Consider the following 19,151-nt stretch of genomic DNA (forward strand, 5'->3'; position numbering starts at 1 on the left):
CTGAGAGCCTGATTATTCCTCTGTCAGGGAAGGTATTTCATGAGCACACTGCTCCAAAATCCACATCAGAGGGGAGGCAGGGATTCATGCCAGAGCAGGAAGGGTTAAAACAAACACTAAAAAGTCATCAGAAGTCATCAGAGGCTGATGAAGCCATCCTGGGCGTGCTCACAAATCGGGGAAATCAGCCCCGAGCAGCCAGCACTGCTCCTCGAGAGCTGGAGGAGGGCGGCAGAAAGGGCACAGAATCTTCCCATCTTCAAGGGGAGGAAAGCCAGGAGCTGTAGGCAATCAGCTCAGCTTCAATCACGGCGAAGATACTAAAACAAACGATGAAACTATCACAGCTTGTAAGTCCCGGGAATTTAATAAAGCGAGAAAAAAGCCCCACACCACCACCACCAACACGAGTTTGTCAAGAACAGATCATGTCAAACCAACCTAATTTCTGCCTTGACAGGATAACTAGGCTTGGTGGATAAGAGGAAAGCTGTAGACATGATATACCTTGACTTTAATAAGGCGTCTGAAGCCGGTCCCACACGGCACCCTGCGAGCAACGCCGAGGACGCGCGGTCTGGATGTAATCGGGGCGGAGGGGAGGCTAACAGGCTGTTGACAAAGCGCTCTCAAAGAGCCCTGATCTATTATTTACACACAAGCCAGGAGGGCAACCCGACGTGGGATCGCGCCGAGCTCCGTCCTGAGCCCCACTCTGCTCAGCATTTGCATTAACAACTTGCATGACGGAGCCAGAAGCACGCTTATTAAAATATGCAGACCATGCCAAGCGAGGAGAGGGACTGGAAGCGCTCGGAGGGTTGGAGCAGAATTTCAAATCACCTCCGGAGCAAGCAATAGGAAATTCAATATGGACAAGAGCCAGGTGATGCACTTCGGGAGGAGGAATCAAACTGCACAGGAACAGAGCAGGCTGCACGGGAGGGCAAATCGCACTGCAGGCTGTGTTACCACCGTAAGAAGGACAAAGGAGAATTATTTTGCTCCGCTTGCTGCCATTCAGACCTCAGCTGCAACATCCATCCCGATCTGGCCGTCATGCGTGCGCAGAGCCAAAGGTTAAGGCGAGCAGCTGCCCCTGCTAAGCACACATCTGCCTGCACAGAGCTGCTGCTGGAGGGTCCCCTTCGCGTCACATCAGCGCTGCGGTTGCCACAGTGCTCACACGGGGCTCAGTGCACAGCTCGGGCTCACGGGACGCGACTGATCGCACGTCGGAGCCGCGGACAAGCGGGGCCGAGTCCACGGAATAGCAATGAAACGGGTGAGAGGCGCAGACAGCTCCAAAGGAAGATGAAAGGCACTGGGGTTTGCTTTGTCTCGAGAAGAAAAGATTGAGTAAGACATGACAGCACTCTTCCCATACATAAATATCATATGAAGGTAGTGGTGAATAATTATTTGCCACATCCCTTGGAAGAGGCAGAAGAAAAAAGCCTGATTTGTTGAAGAGATTCTGATTGCTACTTGGTGCGACTTCCACTCCGGCTCACGAAACCCTACAGGACGTCCACATCACCTCCAGCACCACGGAGATGCTACAGGAGCTGCCCATGAGGAGTGTCCCAGAGCTGCACCTGCATTTACAACACATCAAGGCAGCATGACAAAGGAGCACACCACAAACCACTTCCTGCTGTTGGCAAGCAACCATCACACACCGGTCATCCCCACATCACCGCGCTCCGGCTGCGAGCACCCACTCACCAGAGGGAGCAGAGCTCCTCCATCCAGCCAGCACGACCCCACTAATCACAGCAAGCCACACTCAGCACTTTTATTCTTTATTGTTCCAGTTCAGACAGCTCCATTATTTATCCGGATTACTTATTCATGTTCTATTTCCAGGGACAACTTGCTTTGACGGAGACTTTCCGTCGCCTCTCCTTCCTGCCTGCCCCAGACTGATGCTCTCAGCACGGAGATCTGGGGATGGTGCCACCACTGCTCTGTGCAGGGGTAACCAGCCTGTAACCATCCATCCCACCCTCGCACTGCTCAAGGGTCCTGGCAAGGACTGAAGGCACTGAATACCTGGCTAGAGGCTAGAATATCAGGTGCAACGATTTGTACCAACGTCCTATTTTGCTGTTCTAGATGGAAGGAGAAATAGAAAGAAGGAGCAAGGCAAAAGCAAGCACTCACGCTGACCTTGTGTGCTCACCTCTCTGCTCTGGCTCATCGTGCATGTCCCACAGGCACGACCCCTTACAGACCTCCCACCAAACCCATCAATCCCACCAACCAGGTGTTTCATGACCCTACAAGCAGCCCTCTATCTCCAGGTCATATGCAGAGAGCTCTGAGGGGCATGACATGCCATCAAACCCCACACTGAGCGCACAACCACTCCCAGCTCCATTTCCAGGCTCTCCTGAACATCCTTTGAGGTGCACAGCGGCGGTGGCTGAGAGATGCTCTAATCAGTGCCTCTAATTTCAAACGCTGCAAGGACCATGTTATGCCTTGGGATAAATGTGAGAGGCTCCCATTGAAGTAAAAGAGAGGTATTGCACTTCAGAAGCTGAAATTTAGCCTTTAAAAAAAAAAAAGTCACTAAAACTAAAATATTAAAGTGCATTTAAAAACATAATAAGGCAGATCAGCAATCAAACGGAGCAGCTTGCCAAGGGACTGATAAGTGAGGAGGATTCCAGGGGCAGATACCACTACAGAAGGAAGGCCATAAAGGCCTCGTTTAGAGTCAAAACGGCTTTTGATCCAAAGTATGGCATGGATAAGCTGTGAGTAGAAATTAGTTTCTGTGCTGCAGGGCTGGTGAGGAGCACACCAGGGCCAGCACTGAGCACATCTCTTCTCCATCTCACGGCCCTGCAAGGAGTCCCCCCAGCATCTGGCCCAGGGATTCTGGTTCCCTGAGAGCAGCACGCCGAGCTCCCTCCACTGATGGAATTTAGTCTGGCCTGGGGCAGAAGGGAGATGGCATCTCTCCTTGTGCTAGACAGCAGAAGCTTGCAGGATCTCCATCTCCTGCAGAAAGGGCAGGCTGCTCAGACCCCGCTCAAATCTCACACATATGAGCCCAGAACTGACCCAGGATCCCATCCTGGAAGAGGGGAGGAGTGGTCCCACGTGTCAGACAGCACCAGCTCCCCTCCATGCAGGACAGGACGCTCCAGCCTCATTACCTCACTGGGGTCAGCCAGACTGAAAACGTAAGTGTATAATCTTTTCACAAGTTAATTAAAGTACCCATCCATCCTTCATTCAAACCATTAGCCACGGGTTTTTACCATTAATTATTTGGAACCAAATCAAACAAACAAACAAACAGAAGACACAGAAAGAGATGAGAAAGCCAAGCAGGGGAAGGGCAACCATGCAGTGGGGCATCAGCATCCTGGGACCCAGCCCACCTCTCCTCTGCTCCTTACCCCACGTTTCCTTCTCCCCCCTTTGCTCTGTGGCTGTTCCCCATCTCCTCTCCCCTCTCCTCCTCACTCCCCATCACAACAAGGTTTAATGCCTCTCCATCTCTTTCTTCTTCCCGGGTAAATTGCAGCGAGCCTGCCGGCTGCTCGGGTGGAACATGCTGTTTTATATGCACCATAAAAGGAGAGAACTCTGTAAACAATATTATTTTTAATAAAATCCGAGGCTTTGGCAGGCCAGCTGCTTTTGTGTCTGTCTTAATTTAATCAGACGATCAGTTCTTTCAAGCAGCAAGAGGGAATGAAAAGCATTAGCAAGGAACCAAGGAACTGCTGAGGAAAAGACACGATTTCCATCGAGTGCTTTCTGCCCGGTGTGTTGCTATGAGAGCAGGACCAAGTTCTCAGCCTGGCTCTGCTGAGAACAGCTCTGTCAAGGTGTGGGAAGGACGCGAGCGCATCGAGCCGTGCCACACTCGTGCAGCAGTGCTTGGGAGCAGTGGTGCAATGGGTGCGAGGCACGTGCAGCCCATGCTGGATGACGTCTGGAGCTGGCACAGCTCTCCAGGGCACTGCGGGTCTCTTCCTGGGATGGGAGTCTGCATGGCTCACTTCGATTCCCATGCCAAACCCCCAACGCCCAGCTGTGGGGTCAAAATTCAAAGCCAACTAAACCTGATAGCAGTAAGGTAAGGGAATATTAAAAAGACCTTGCAAGTATATCCCTAAAGGTCTGGAAATGCGTTTGATCAAGCAGCAGCCACCAGGACCTCTCCTGGAGCAGAGACCAGGACTTGGCACTGAGGGACACGGTGTGTGGCCATGGGGGTGGTGGGTTGGGGTTGGACTTGGGGATCTGAGTGGTCTTTCCCAGGTTGGATGGGATTCTGATCTAATGGACAGCAACGCTGCCCAGGGCAGGGGGTTGGAACGAGATGATTTTTCAGGGCCCATCCAACCTAAGGCATCCTGTGATTCCAGTCCTAACAACGCTGCCATACCCCCAACTTCATACCAGGTCTCCTTCTTGTATGCACTCAAAGCCACAAATGCTCAAGAACAGAGATCTTTGAAACTATGAAATCGTAATTGCTGAACTCAGACACAAAGTAAACAAATTAATTGATATTTACTTGTTTACCCGGTTACAAAAAACGTTAATCACTTCTAATGTCTTAAAAATACATGCTAAGGCACAGGCATAAATATCACCAGCAAAGCAAACATGGTGCTCAGCACTGCAAAGGAATTAAAATTAGTATTTAATTACAAGAAATCGCTTGAAGTTCTTTTGCTACCATGAATCATTTCCAATTATGAATGAAATTACACACCAGCTCTTCTCTTTGGGTGGTCGCTGCTGGGACCCCGCATGGTGACCCCATGCTCCTCTGCTGGGGGCACCAACCAATGCCACCAACGTGCCACGGGCATGCAAACAAGAGGGGGAAGACACAGAGACTTCATCCCCTTTGCTCGCACTGATTTTGCAGCAGCAAAACAAAGCCAGACACGGGGCTGGAGCACCACTCTGGGACACGGTGCCCCGATCACCGTGCTGCTCCCCCAGGTCTGTCTGGCACCACAAGGCACCAAACGTGACCAAACCACAGCAGGCAATGAGGAAACTCAAATGGAAGCGTTCCCTCTTGGTTCCCTCGGTATTTCTGCACAGGGAATGTGATTAGACTGTCCTTATCTTTGTGGGAACAGTTGTTAGCAATAATGAAATCATCCAGCCCTTTTCTTTTTGAAATCCAGCCACATCCTTTGGCTCCAGGAAACAGGGGCAGTGACATGTGCTGTTTTCATAAAAAGCCACAAGACAACATATTTCATCGCAATAAATTCCCTTCCCTCAAGTGAAGAGAGCGGAGGAGAAGAGATTTCAAGGACGGGGAAAAGTTTCAGCCAAAGGAAAAGGTTGAGCTGAACCATGCAGCGCCGGAGCTGGCTCGGCAGGATGCTGCTCCCCTCCCACCTGAACCATTTCCAGCCTGAACAATTCTGTGACTGTGAGGCTGTAAACCTTGCCCTGCTGTCTGCTCCATCCTCATCCTCACCCAGAGCTTGGACCACTCTGTTTCCAACCCACTGCAAAACCCAAAGTCCGTTCTCCTCTGTGCCCAACGTCAGCCCAGCAGCCCCCAGCCACGGCTGCCCGGGCAGGTGACACGTGGTGACTTAGTGGCTCTGCCCTGAATTAAGCAGCCTGCTTTCCTCGTCGCTGCCCCCTAATTAGCAGGCTGCATTTTGTTATCCTCCCAGCACTTGGCTGAGGCTCCCCTTCCCTCTGCTCCTCACTTATTCTGTTCACTGAGCTAATTGCTGAGCGCCCGCACCCTGGGTGTCTGCTGCTGTTGGAGAAGATTAGTATTTTTACAGAGGGGGAAAAAAGATTAAAAAAAAGAGATTGTGTTTTTTAAAGCAGATGAAAGGAGAGCCCAAGGAGATGTGCATTTGACTCTCAAACACGCTCCTTCAAGTCTCCCTCAGCAGTACTTAAAGGCGTTTCCAAAGCAAGACTTTATGAATGCTAAATGAACCCAGCGCCTTGTTCCTCTGCCACAAGAAAGGGAAAAACTTATCTTTTATATACAATATTTCCTTTACGGCTGACACCGTGCATCATGCATCCCTACTACCAGCCCCACTTCAAGCACCAACGCTGACCTTCACAAAGTCACAGGCAGAGCGCTGCCTCACCGTGCCAGGGATGCTCTGTGCAAAGGGCAAGGTGAGCAGAGCACGAGTGGGGCTGAGCTGAAAGCTTTCCTCGCTGCTGCCCCAGCCCAAGCTGGGATGCCCATGGGAAGCAACGCCTGCCACGTGGCTTTCTAAGGATGCTGCACCAGCAAGAGGGATGCAGGTTGGGCAGGGGAAGGGCAAGCAAAGCGGAGTGAGAGCAGCCCAGCAAGCATCAGGGCAACACGCAGGGCTCCCCACCCAGCCCTGCAAACTGTACCACATGGGGATGCTCTGTGGATTTTCACCCAGACTCCCCAGTTTCAGAAAGGAAAGAGGTGAGCACGCCAGCATCCCAGCTCCCTGGGCTATGTGCATCACTTAGCAGCACGTGTTGCTCCCTCCAGTGGGACTGACTCCTTCCTCTGCGCTCCCTTCCTGGAGGAGGGTGAGAAGCACACCCAGCTCTGCACAAAACTCCACGCGAGGAAGGAGGGCCGTGCTTTTAGGGAAACACCCACCCAAAGGAAGTCCTGGGAGATTTAATTAGCCACCGTCTGTGCTGCTTGAGCTTGTTGGGTGCTAGATAATTGCTAAATATTATCTCGGCAGGTACAGCAGTTTGTTTGGATAATGCCAGTGATTGACATTTCCCTGGCATCTTCCATCCCAACCAGATCTGATATTAGTCTATTATAAAACATTCTTCTGTCCCAATCCTCCATATGTCTCTGAACTGTCAGCAGGATCGTAACTGGCTCTGCATTTTCAAAAGGCACAAAGCAACTCCATGGGACGCAGCAGAAGCTGAGCTCGAGTTGCACACGCATACGTATGGAGATATGGGCTCCACTTCAGCACTGGCACGGGGTGAACCTGCTACGAGTGGAGCACAGCACCCAAAAAGCTCACAGCCAAAGGAAAGGGCCCATCCCCACCTCCTGCCGGGTGGCAGCGGGTGCCACAACCCAACACCAACGTGAAATATATATTCCAGGGACAGCCCAGCAGAGGGGCCACCGAGTGATTAATTGGAGACATTCAGTTTGGGATAGGTCTCTAAATTCTCATTAAGTCAGGTGCTGAGGCATCACACATTAATCCAGAACATTTCCCCTTCGGCCCAAACAAATAAATAACTGTTGTATAATTCAGGGACGATGGGGTGGAGCCATCTCGTCCCCCCTCTCCCTGCCTCTTCCCAACTACCCAGTGAATAAAACATCGCCCGCAAATCTATTAGGCTAATTTTAAATCCTGACAATTTAGCAGCACTTCAGCAAGATAAGAGCCATTTATTAAAAGCCACAGTTCATTAAGCCAAATGCTGCTGGCGTATTTACTCAGAGAAGCTGGGCTGGGCTCCCACCAGGACCAGGGGAGGAGTCCCCCTGCCTCACCAGGCCTTCCAGCACGGACCCTCCTCCTCCCAACCCCGTGTGGGAGAGGATCCCATGGCTCCATGCATTACTGCATCTGGAGCAAGCCCTGCTGCAACACTTGCCCTACCAGACCCTCCCGAGAGTGTCAAAACCTGAATCTGGATGAGATGAGAACCACTTCATTGCCGCTCCTGTTAACGGCAAGCACAGATTGACTCCAGGCGGGGGATGACAGCAAGCCAAGGGTGGGCTACGTAGGATGGGCTGCTTTTTGCCAAAAGCAACCAGATTGCACTCAGAGCTTTCATTCCTCCAGACTGTGACATGACATCTCTGTAAGGCCCCTCTGCTGCACCAGCTTCCAGAGCATCGTGATGCTCTGGGACACAGGGAAAAGGCTCAGGTCTCCCTGAGAGCAGAGAGGCAGCAGGGAAGGAGATGGACTCCCCCATGTACAGCCCTGCACCCGCTGCTGTGATATTTTAACCTCCAGGATGGCAGAGTGCCACACTGCAGGATGCCAAGGGGATGCAGCAACCACAACCAACCCACGGATGGCTGAAAGATCCAAAGGCACTCCAGCAAGGAGCTGCTCAAACACAGCCACAGCCCATGGAGCCTGAGCAAGCTCTGCGCCAGCCTGCTGACGCCAGCACAGCGCAGGAGCATCACTGAGCTGGCAGTCCCCTCTGGGACCTCCTTGCTGCTCAGATCCCAGCAGTGTGCAGGTCTCTGTGGGCAGGGAGCAATCAGGACTGGCTCAGTGGTACCCGAGGGATGGAGGCACGAGGGATGGTGGAGCAGCACTGCGAGCAGCAGGCAGCAGAGGGCAGTGAAGAAATCCCATCTCGCAGAGTTTGTGAGCGTGACTCGCTCCAGCGGGAGCCATCCAAAGAGACTTTTATCAAGTGCAACCGTCCCACTGTGCCTTTCACCTGCACACACACTCGCAAGACAGTCTGGAGTCACCACAGAGTCTCCCTTTACAGTCATAGCTGAAAGGAGCATTATAAAGGTGAATTAACATTTAAAAAGAATGTAAAAAACCCAGAACTGTTCTAATGATGATTAATGGGAAGCTATAAGGGAGGCCGTGACCTCCTAGTGTCATTAAATGGATTGGCAGGTTTCTGAGCATTAATTATAAATAGCCACAGGAGTTCCAGCGCTTAGCAGAATGATGATAAATCCATGACACGGGCAGAGGGACAAGGAGTCAGGAGCACTGAGAATGTGTGCAGGGTGTGCACGTGCACACAGCAGCAGCACGGGTTTGCACACTGTTATGTGCACAAGAGAAAGGGAGAAGCACAGAGGTGCCCATCTGAGCTGTGCTGGGGCGGAGGGAGAGAAGCGGGCACATGATAAATTAGGCTCTGCCAGTCAATCACATTTCCTAAATGTTTTATATCCCAAAAGCTATAAAAGCAATATCCCTTTCTGGCCTTATTGGAGCCATTTCTGTAAGGCAATCACATCTATCTCCCCAGGGATTTCAGCTGAACCGTGCCTTGGCTCCCCCCGCTTTTGTACTTACTCTGCAGCCTGCTACCAGCCAAGGGTCAGAGCGTGCATACAAATGGGGAGGAAGAGGGAAAAACAAAACAGCCCCCAAACAGTGCTGCTGCAGCCACAAACTCCTCCAGATTCCCAGTGCAGAGGCTGCAGGAACCAGAGGCCGTGGGCACTTCACATTCATCAGCACCATGCTTCTTGCTCTTCAACATGCATTCCTCCAGATGTAATGGGGGCTGCATCCCAGGCTGCTCTCCCAGCAAAGCACAGCGACTGCAGAGGGCAAAGAGCCCTCGTGCTGATGGTGCAGGGAACAAATGGAGGTGGGGGGGGATGCTAGGGGTACCCCTGTGCCACAACCCCCCCCCCTTCATAGGGCAGAGTTCCCATCCCCACCCCCTGCACACCCGCCCAGCCAACACCACCTGTGCTGGAATTGAAAACATTGCTGCTCCTATAGAGATTTAAGTATCATTGCCCTGTGGGCTCCTCCAGACGAAGGCATTATTTCAGCTGATTGGAAAACGGTGGCAAAAGAACGGGTTCTCCATACAATTTTCTTCATATCCTATTAGTTGCAACACAATTACAGCGAATGCATCAATTCTTCGTCCCAGCAGCTCCTGGAAAGAGCCACCTATTAAAAGCTGGCTTATTAATGGAATTGTACAGCCAGGATTAATCGGGCCGCGCTGGCCCTTTCCATTTCTCACTCCACAAGTGCTTTTGTTTGCTTAATAGGCTGAAGTAACTCGAGAACGACACAACTTAGAGCTCCCCCCCGTTTGCTGCACGCATCGGCAGCAAATTTAATCTCTCTTTATTTTACGGCATCGCTCCGGGATGAAATGTGGTGGGGGGGGGGGGGGGAGGGACAGACATCCACACACACAGCAGTCAGGGCCAAGCAGAAGAGGCATCACATTTCCCCTTGGGAAGAGGGCAGCAAAGCCAGCAAGGGGAAATCCCATAAACGATCTTCAAAAATCCCACATGGATTTGAAACACTGAGAACAAGTGCCAAAGCAATCCAGCAGGAAAACAGCCATGGGACCAGCACAATATCAGCCCATGGGTGCTCTGAGAGCCCTCAACTGCCCCCCAAGAGCCCCAGCTGCAATGCCAGCCCCATTCCCACAGCCAGAAGCGAGAGCTGCTGTCTCCCAGCACAGATATTACGGCGGTGGCGAAGCCAATGCATGTTGAAGCATGGTAATATAGTATGACTTTCCCCTTTAATGGAATTTTTCTAGCCCACTAGGAAAAAAAAGACTCCATTAGCCCTACTACAAAGGCTCCTACTTATTAGTATTTTAGAACAGCGGCAAAAACATTTCTTGAATCTAATTATTGCTGACAAATATGAAAATTGAAATCAAAGTTAAATTTTCAGCTACAGTGCCTCATACAGCAGCAGCTCGCCCGCTCCCGACCACAGCATCAACACATTTGTTCTGCAGGGAAGGGGCCCCCAGCCCCCCCCCCTCCATCTCTGCAGCACTGACTCCATGTTCACAAGCTGGCAGAGCACAGTGAGGCTGGGAGAAGAGGGGACAGGGCTTTTTATTTTTTTTTAACATTAATTTCTCCATTTTTATCCCCCACTTTGCCCTCTCTCCCAGCTCCCAACAAGGAGCTGCTGGGTGATTTTAAATTCCTCGAGATTGAGGACTGGGGAGGGAGGGGAGAGAGAAAAGGGGGAAGGAAAAAAAAAAGGAAAAAAAAAAGAGCCTTGTCAACATATTTCCTTTCTCCTGCCTCCCCCCCCCCAACATACTGTAAAAATCAATCCCCTTTGTCATTTTGCTCTGCTTGTGTGAATGTTTAATGGCTGTCGAGGGAGATAATGATTGCTGCTAGGAAATTCATTTCAGATTTGCTATTTATAAAGTACTTGGTGCTCAGGTGGGAAATTAACATAAGGAAGGGGGAAAGGGACCGAAGCAGGGAAAGAAAAGCAGCAGGAGAGGAGGGATGAGAGGCAGCAGGGTGACTGGAGGGGCTCCGAGGAGGATGTGTCCAATACCTTCACCATCACTGGGGCAGAGGACTGAGGGTCACACACAGTGGGGAGACCCACATGGGGCACACAGGTGCTCCCCAGCAGCACCAGCATGTCCTCAGCCTGCATCTCTCATGGGCATCCATCCCAGGCATAGAATCATTAGGAGTGGAAGGAACCTCTCAGCTCCCCAGTCTGACCCCAACCCACCCCACTGTGCTTACCAACCACATCCCTCAGTGCCACAGTCCAGGAACACCTCCCAGGATGATGATCCCCCCACTCCCTGGGCCAATCCTTCAAAGGAGAAATGTTTCCTAACATCCAACCCAAGCACACGCTGCTCCAGAGGAAGAGCTGCAGATCCCCTCAGTAAGATAACAACAACCACACCAAGTCCTTTCCTTTCCCCCTCCCATCGCCATCCCAGTATAATTCACTAGGCTGTACATCCACCGAACAGGTTTCTGAACGGAGGTGCCTGTGTGCTGCCTGGTGCTGTTGTTTCAGCCTTGCTCTTGGCTGGGCTCTCTGCCACAGTCCAGGGCTTTGCCTGGGCTTCAGCTGTCCCCCCTCTCCTCCTCCAGTGTGTGACTTTGAGCACACTGCAGACCAGCACCGCATCGCTTTCTTTCAGTGTACGGGTTCAATTCTATCACTGCTCTCAAATTCCTCAATGCACTCTTTGGGTCTCTACAGTGCATCCCCCGGAGCTCCTGGCTTCCTCCAAGCTCCACATGGGTCTGCACACACACACACACACACACACACACACACACCAGCAGGTTACAGCCACGCTGCAGAGCAGCAGGAACGCACCACGCAGCCTCCCAACCACCCAGCCTGAGGAAGGCACTTCAGCCTAAACACAGGAACACCCAACGTGGCCACAGAGAGCGAGGAGCAGCACATGCAGCATCCCACGGGGGCATCCCTCACACACATCCCGCATCCCTCGTGAGCATCCCACATCCCCCAGGCAACTCCAGCTTCCTGCACAACCTGTTGCTGTGTGGGAGGCTGTGAATCCCGAGGGAATTCCCAGCTGTGCCACCGTCGGAGCGTGCAGCCACTGAGCTGCTAATTCCTCATCTCAGAAGTTGCTTTTCACTTTCTGATTTTTCAATAATAGGCTTGCCACGAATCCCTTAAGCTCCTGAAATAAGCCAAAAACCGCTTTTCCAGCCATTTACATAAACACAAGTGGATCAGAAGGAATAATCATAGTTTATGCATTATTTGGGGGCTTTGGAGCTGGCTGCTAATGTGATGTCAGGTTTTGAAGCTGAGAACCTACAACGGGGGAAGTGTTGACGGGTAGCAAAGCAGCAGAAAGCATAAACAATAAATAATAGCATTTTTTAAACGCTGCACTCAGTGACAGCTTGGCCGTTCGGCAGCTCCCACTGCCCGCAGCACTGCTCCAAAAAGGGCCTCATTAAGAGAGATGTCACTCACTCCAAAGCCAAAACCAGCCCCGTCGCTCCTTGGACTGCCATCAAAACCCCGGCGCCGGCTTCGGGGATCGACCGAGCAAAAAGTCTCATGTAGGCACCCTCTCATCTCTTCACACCATCTGTCCTGCAGACCGGGAATAAAGCCTGAACGCCACCAAACAACCCCAGCAACTCAGCAACAACACCAGCCAGCCTCCTAAAGAGGGGAAAACAATGCACGCAGCCACGCTCAAAGGGCCAGATAATACTGCACTATTAATGAACCTCGCTTCACACTTCAAGTGCTTGTCGTGCTTCCAATGAGGCGGGCTGGGTTTGGCTTTCAAAGCGGGTCTTTAAATCGAGAACGCGGCTTCTGACAAAATCACAACATTAGCAGAGGGTCTGGTTTGAAGAAGAAGCAATAAGAAAAACAGGGAACGAGGGAGAGACTCCAGGCTCTCCTGGTACTGCTGAACGCCGCCCTCGGATGGCTGTGCTGTTTGAAATAGCTTCGTGCAGAAGCAAGCTCTGATTCGGAGCACAGAAATGAAATCAATCCCTATTTCCCCCTTTGTTTTTCTGTCACTGGGAAAGCACGCCTCTGAACGAAAAAAAAATTCCTCTTTTTTCCAACGTTACACAATTTCCTGCGGGGTTTCCCATTCCTTGGCAGCTGCTGCTCCCCACTGTGAGTCACAGCAAGGCGTGGGGATGCGGGCCTGCACTGAGCTTGGGAAGGAGCATTCTTCATGTCCAGTGTGCACAATCACAGCGTGGGGTAAAGACCCCATTTGCAAAGAGCAGGGAGAAGAAAGAGTTGGTGTCCTTATGACAAGGTGAGGATGGAGCATGCAACAAGCCCAACTCACTGCAGCAGTCAGGCAGAACTCACAGAATGGTTTGAGTGGGAAGGGACCTTAAAGGCCACTTGGTCTCCTCCAAAGCAACAAACAGGGACACCCACAGCTCCAGCATGCACTCAGAGCCCCGTCCACTCTGACCCTATGTCTGCAGGGATGGGGCACCCGCCAGCACCTCCCAGTGTTTTAAGGGAAATACTCAGAGCCACAGTGCCCAGCACCCAGCCCTGCTCAGTAAGCGAAGCATGCAGGAGCTGGAGGAAGGAAAAAGCAGAGGGGGGAGGATGCCAAGAACAGAGCGCTGCCTTTAGTGGGAACAGCCGACAGGACAAGGTGGGTCAAAGGGTCAATTAATTTACAACAGCTTTCAGCATCGGACATATTAACTGTAAGCGCATCAAAAATCCATGCTATCCTTCTTGGCAGGAGATAAGAGCGCACTGAAGGCAGCACCTCTGATTTATTATTAACCAGGAGCAAGGTGTGCGCGTCAGGAAGGCAGAGGGAGGCGGATGCAGACCCGAATGTGCCGGGAGCTGACATGCACCGTGCAAAAGGGCTCCAGCAGCTGGGATCAGGGCGCTCCAGGGATGCAGTGATGGAGGGCTCATCCCCTATGCTCTCTGCTACTTGAAGGAATGAGGAGATGCACACACAGAGGTGCGGGATGCCAGCTGAAGATGGAGACATCAGCATGGCTCGGGTTTCTGAATCCCAAAAGTTGGCATCTTGCTCCTCCTGGTCTCTAGTTGAAACCAAGAACTCCAGCCCAAGTCACAGCTCCAAGGCAGCTGTGAGCCTTTGCCATCAACATCTGAGAGGGATCATGGCTTCATCCCACTGAGCAACAGATTTGCCACCATGCATCAAAGGACCACGACCGACACCACATTTCCCCTCCTTAGGGCTTTGTGAAGATACCCTGGGGAACAGGCAAAGAAAATTTACCCTCTCCTGTCCCTCCAGAAGTCTGGGAAGAAATGCCAACAGGTTTTCTTCTGACCCCGTGGCCATAAGGACATCTCCTTCATGTCACACTGGCTGGAGCATCCCCTCCACACTGGCTTATCACAGCCAGCCCTGCTTGCTGCCTTGACCCAGATCTGTCAACTGATCGATTCTTCTTCTCACAGAGAAAAAATAAATTGGGGGGAAGGAAATGGCAAATATGGATATTTTTAAGCAAAAGCAGCAAGAGAAATAAACGAAGCAGACACTTGGAATATCAAATGCATTCGTCTCATGCACAACACACTGAGCACAACAGGCAGACGGGATTACCATCAGCCACAGTTACTACGACAGTCCAAATGAGACGAGGACAAAAGCAGTTTCCAACGAGCACTGGGACATCCCAAAACTGGTGGCAGCCACCTGAGCACCCAACCATCGTGACACACCACAAATTCACCTGCGCCCATACGAGATGCTCAGCAGTGCTCCACGTCAGGCCATCGAGCGCCCACGCCGCGTCCCCCTCTTTTATGTACTACACCTAACTAGGTTATCTAATCATGTAAGTATTGATTATTACTGTTATTACCTATTAAATAGCTATTTCCCACCGTTGGGGTGAATATCACATTTTATTGACCCGCGTGGTAACTATTAACCACCAAGGAAGCCACATCCAGCATTTCCCCCAGGGAACAATAAATCCGGGCATCCACCGAAAGATGTCGATGCACATCATTTTTCTGATACACATTCATTAGCACAATTAGCCCCGTGCATGAGCTGCCAGTTTCCCTCCAGCCCTGCTCCACACCACGCTCCCCATCCCTGCCTTTCCCAATGGCAGCACCCCACATCACTTCAGCCCCATCCCACTTTGGGAGCCATCTGTGCCCCCACATCGAGGGGGGGAATAACTCCTCGGAGTGAGCACTGCTCAGCACATGATGTTGACACATGCTATTATTTTACATACCTATTGCAGCATGCACGCTTATCAGAATAAGGTCTTTATGCTAATTTGTAAATCAAATTCCCATCATTCTTGGCTTACTGATGCTAAATCTTCTGTGACCTTTCAGCCTGGTTAATCCCTTCGTGTGTGGCTGAGTGAGGAGTTTCATCCCCTCCTTCCCCTGCAGGGCTCTGGGATGTGGTTTTTGCACCCACCCTCAGGAAGTGCAGCCACGAGCACCCCTCTGCTCTGGGATGAGAGAGTGCTGGCCTCCAAGGATCCGGATCCCCACTGCCACTGCTTCACATCACACAGAGGAGCTGTGAGATGCGGCACTGCACGCACCACTCACCCCCCAGCACCAGGCAGTGCCCCTGCCTCGCCCTCCACACAGACACCACAGAAGCACACCTCCTAAAAAAGGGGAAAAAAAAAGAAAATAGAAATAAATAAACACCAGCAAACGCCGCAAACCTATGGATGTTTGCATAAACACAGGCAGCCGAGCACTCCTGAATTACCCCACTTCACGCTCCTCTCCACTCTCAAGCACACTCACAAGCCACTCTCCTTATTGTTTGTTTGGCTGCAAATAGGTAAATGACCCGGAGTATTGACAAACCGCCGCAGAGGGCAGCACAGATCTCTCGAGCTGCTTGGAGTAGCGATGTGCAAAGCAGTTTTTTCTCCTGCATGACAACAATTTTCATGCTTTCAGCCACAAACCAGTTCCACCGCTGCGTACCGCGTCAGGTAGGAAAGTTAAAATTCAAAGAAATACTGTGAATAGCGGAAAAGATCACTCCAGCAGCAGGGGGCCGCTGCATATCTGCCAATGCACACACGTATGTAAATGTACACGCTCCCTCTGGGGGCTGAACGATGCCCAATTTCTCAAAATCCACTTTGAAAGTTTTTCGGTTTTGGTTTTTTTTTTTTTTCTTTTGCTAAAAACCAAAATGATTTCTGCTTGCGAGTTGACTTCCTTGGAACGACTCTTTTGCACACAATTATGCAATGCTCCCTTCCCAGGGAGGCTCGCACCCATGCAGCACTGAGGACTCAGCACTCCCTCCTTCCAAAAAAGGCCCAAACTTTTGGCTGCCCTATGCCACCCCTGCCCCCCACCCCATGGCTCTGCCCCCCACCCCCAGCCCACACGACTCAGGGCCTCGTGGTACCCACACTGCACGGGAGGGGGGATGCAAAGGATTTTGGCTGGGGGGAGGCAGCCCATTCCTCCCCCCACTGCTTTGCTGGGAAGGGGAATAAAAATAAATAAATAAATAAAGGGGGAAAAAAATCAACTATTTGATCTGCAGCCTTTGATGGGAGAAAGAAGAGAAGCATGAGAGATGAGCAGGGCTGCAAGGAGACATGAGAAAGCACTAAAAGAGGCACGGATTCTGCATGGGGGAAATGAGGAGGAGAAGGACTGTTGCCCACCACCCAGCTTGGGCTCCCCTTGGAGGAGGCAGCCCCAGGAGCCCCAGCAGGAGCAGGATGCAGGGTGCCAGCATCCCCAGCAGCATCACGGGCAGCGGGAGCTTGAGCAGGGCGATGGGAGGAAGGCAAAGAGGAGCGATGCCTCGGTGTGTGCCGTGCATGCTAAGCAGCCCACATCGCTCCATCCCAGCAGCTCTCTCTGCAAAAGCCAGCCCAGCATCCCCAGCAGAGAGAAGTTTGAGCACTGCCCGTCTCCCCATGCTTTGCTGGGGCACAGTCCCCCCACCCCACACGCAGGGTCCTGCTGCACAGAGCGTGAAGCAAGCAGGGGTGCTCAAAGCACACAGTACCCAAACACTGTCCCCCACCCACAGCAGACACTGGGACAACTGCAGTGTCCCCACTGCAGTGCCACCCCCCGGAGAGAACACTTCCTCATCTCTGGAGCTTGCCTGCACCCCAAAAATCCCCCAAGGGCAACCACAGCCCTCAGGACCATGCACCACAACGGGGCTCGGGGGCATCCCCTGCTGCCTGCCCCTTTCCCGCAGCCCGAGCTCTGCGGGCGGCCGGTGAAGGATGCACCCCCCCAGAGGGAACCCCACTCCCACAGCCCCTCCAGATGGCTGCGAGCAGACTAACACAGGATGACAGCCCGGTGCTGCCGGCCAGCTGGGGCCAGCTCCTGCCTCCACCTCCCCCCCTCCGCTCCCTGCTTCATATAGAAAGCGCGTGTATATATACACACATTACGTACATATATATTTGCAAATCTGTCCCCAGGGGCAGCAGGGTGTGAGCAAAAAGCTCAACACCACCACCACCACAACACCGCACATTCCCCAACTCCTCAGCCCTAGGGTTGCACCGAGTTTTTGGGACGACCTTGCAGGCGGATCCAGCAAAGCCAAGCCAAGCCGGGGTGGGGAGGGGAGGAGGGGGGGAACAGCAGCGCAGAAGGGCCACGAACCTCCCTGCATCTGCTGCCTGTTGGATGCACGGCTCCTCCAGGAGCCAAGTTGCGCTGCTGGAGGTGGTGGAGCGGTTTGGCACTGCCCAGCATCCCCTCACCCCAAAAATCAGCACTGCTCGAGAAGTTCTTCCATTGCCTGAATTGAAGGGGGGGGGGGAAGAAGGGAGGGAGATGCTATCGTGCAGCATCCCTCGCAACTTGGGGGATGCAGTGGGGACCCCCATCTCAGCTACCTCATCCCCACCCCTCATCGGGGGCTCTTTGCCTTCAGGATAACACGCACCCCCGCACCCCCCCACCAAGCCCTACCTTGGAGGAGCAGGAGCGCGGCCATCCCGGCGAAGATCGCCCATGACACGGGGTGCTGCATTTTCGCCTGGGCCATATTCGGTGCAGGCTACGTGTCTCGCCTCCTTCCCCCACTCACTGCTCGCTGCCGGGGAGAGGTTTAAAATCCAGCGTTTCTCGGAGCCAAGCGCGGAAAAACGGGGCAGGTAAAAGGAGAAAAAAAAAAAAAATCGAAGACAAAAAAAAAAAAATCCCCACAGGGAAAAAAATATAAATACCAGAGGAAGGAAAAAAGAAAAAGAAAAAAATAATAATAAAAATAAAATAAAAAATAAAACCACCACAGGACGGGGGAGGGAGAAAAAATGAAAAAAAAAAAAAAAAAAAGGGGGGGAGGGGGGAAGGGGGGGTCGGAAGGGGCGGCAAGGTGCGAGGGACAGGCGCTGCGTGCCCGCCGCTCCGGCCCGCACACGCCGCCCGGGCCGCACACGCCGCCGGCCGCGCTCCGCTCCCGCCCCGCGCCGCTCATTGGCTCCGCGCCGCCTCAGGAGCCGCCCCCGCCCCGCTCGCCCCGCACCGCTCCGGCAGCGCCGCCGCGGGGCCGCTCCGCGCTGCCCCCTCCTCGTCCTCCCGGCTCATCCCCCCCACCTCGGTTTTATTCCTGATCACGCTGTGTCACGGTGGACTTGGTGCCGCTCCGAGCGGTTCCGCGCCCTAAGAAACGCGCCGCTGTGTGCCAGCGTGGAATTGGTGGAGGACGGGCGGGGTCGGCACGCCCGGAGGTGCTCCAGAGCTGGAGGAATCTGAGAGGACTTCTCCAGTCTGAATGGCTTTGTGACTTCGTGTCCCGACCCTAAAAGGACCAGAGCCGCACGCAGCCCCGTGGCCGCAGCACTGCGCTTTGATCCCATCCAGCGTTCATCCAACACGGAGAAAAACGGGAACCCAGAGATCCCTTCACCACAGGGCCCAAACAAATAACATCGCGTTAAACACTCAGTGCTCCATCAGCACTAAGGATGGCACAAGCGAGGCGGCTCAGACAACAAAGAGTAACGTTAGAGGTGGAAAAATGACAGAGGGGAAGAAAAGAAAGCGAGAGAAATATTCTTGGAGGAGAAATATATTGGGAGGGAGGAACTGTTTGGGCAAAGTTTCTGTGTTTTCTCTTTTTATATCCCCAATCTGAAAGCCGAAGTTAGCTAGAAGTCTGCAGGGGAAAAAAATAGCACCAGGAGC

At 52.6% G+C, this 19,151-nt stretch overlaps 1 protein-coding gene across 2 annotated transcripts in view; it reads right to left on the reverse strand.

Annotated features, from left to right (window-relative positions):
* The window catches only part of LOC136049962 (protein CEPU-1), a 233,544-nt gene extending 215,482 nt beyond the window's left edge, over nucleotides 1-18,062 (reverse strand). The window contains exon 1 of one of the 2 annotated variants that reach the window (XM_065738558.1): nucleotides 17,934-18,062. In XM_065738558.1, the coding sequence (XP_065594630.1) occupies nucleotides 17,934-18,009 (76 nt within the window). In that variant the 5' untranslated portion in view covers nucleotides 18,010-18,062. The remainder of the gene's footprint in view (nucleotides 1-17,933) is intronic. The other variant, XM_065738561.1, reaches the window with a different exon arrangement.
* Between the last annotated feature and the right edge of the window lie 1,089 nt (nucleotides 18,063-19,151).

The sequence above is a fragment of the Cyrtonyx montezumae genome, unplaced genomic scaffold (genome assembly GCF_038088225.1).
Source record: "Cyrtonyx montezumae isolate F1298 unplaced genomic scaffold, pur_monq_1.0 scaffold_22, whole genome shotgun sequence".
NCBI classification, from domain to species: domain Eukaryota; kingdom Metazoa; phylum Chordata; class Aves; order Galliformes; family Odontophoridae; genus Cyrtonyx; species Cyrtonyx montezumae.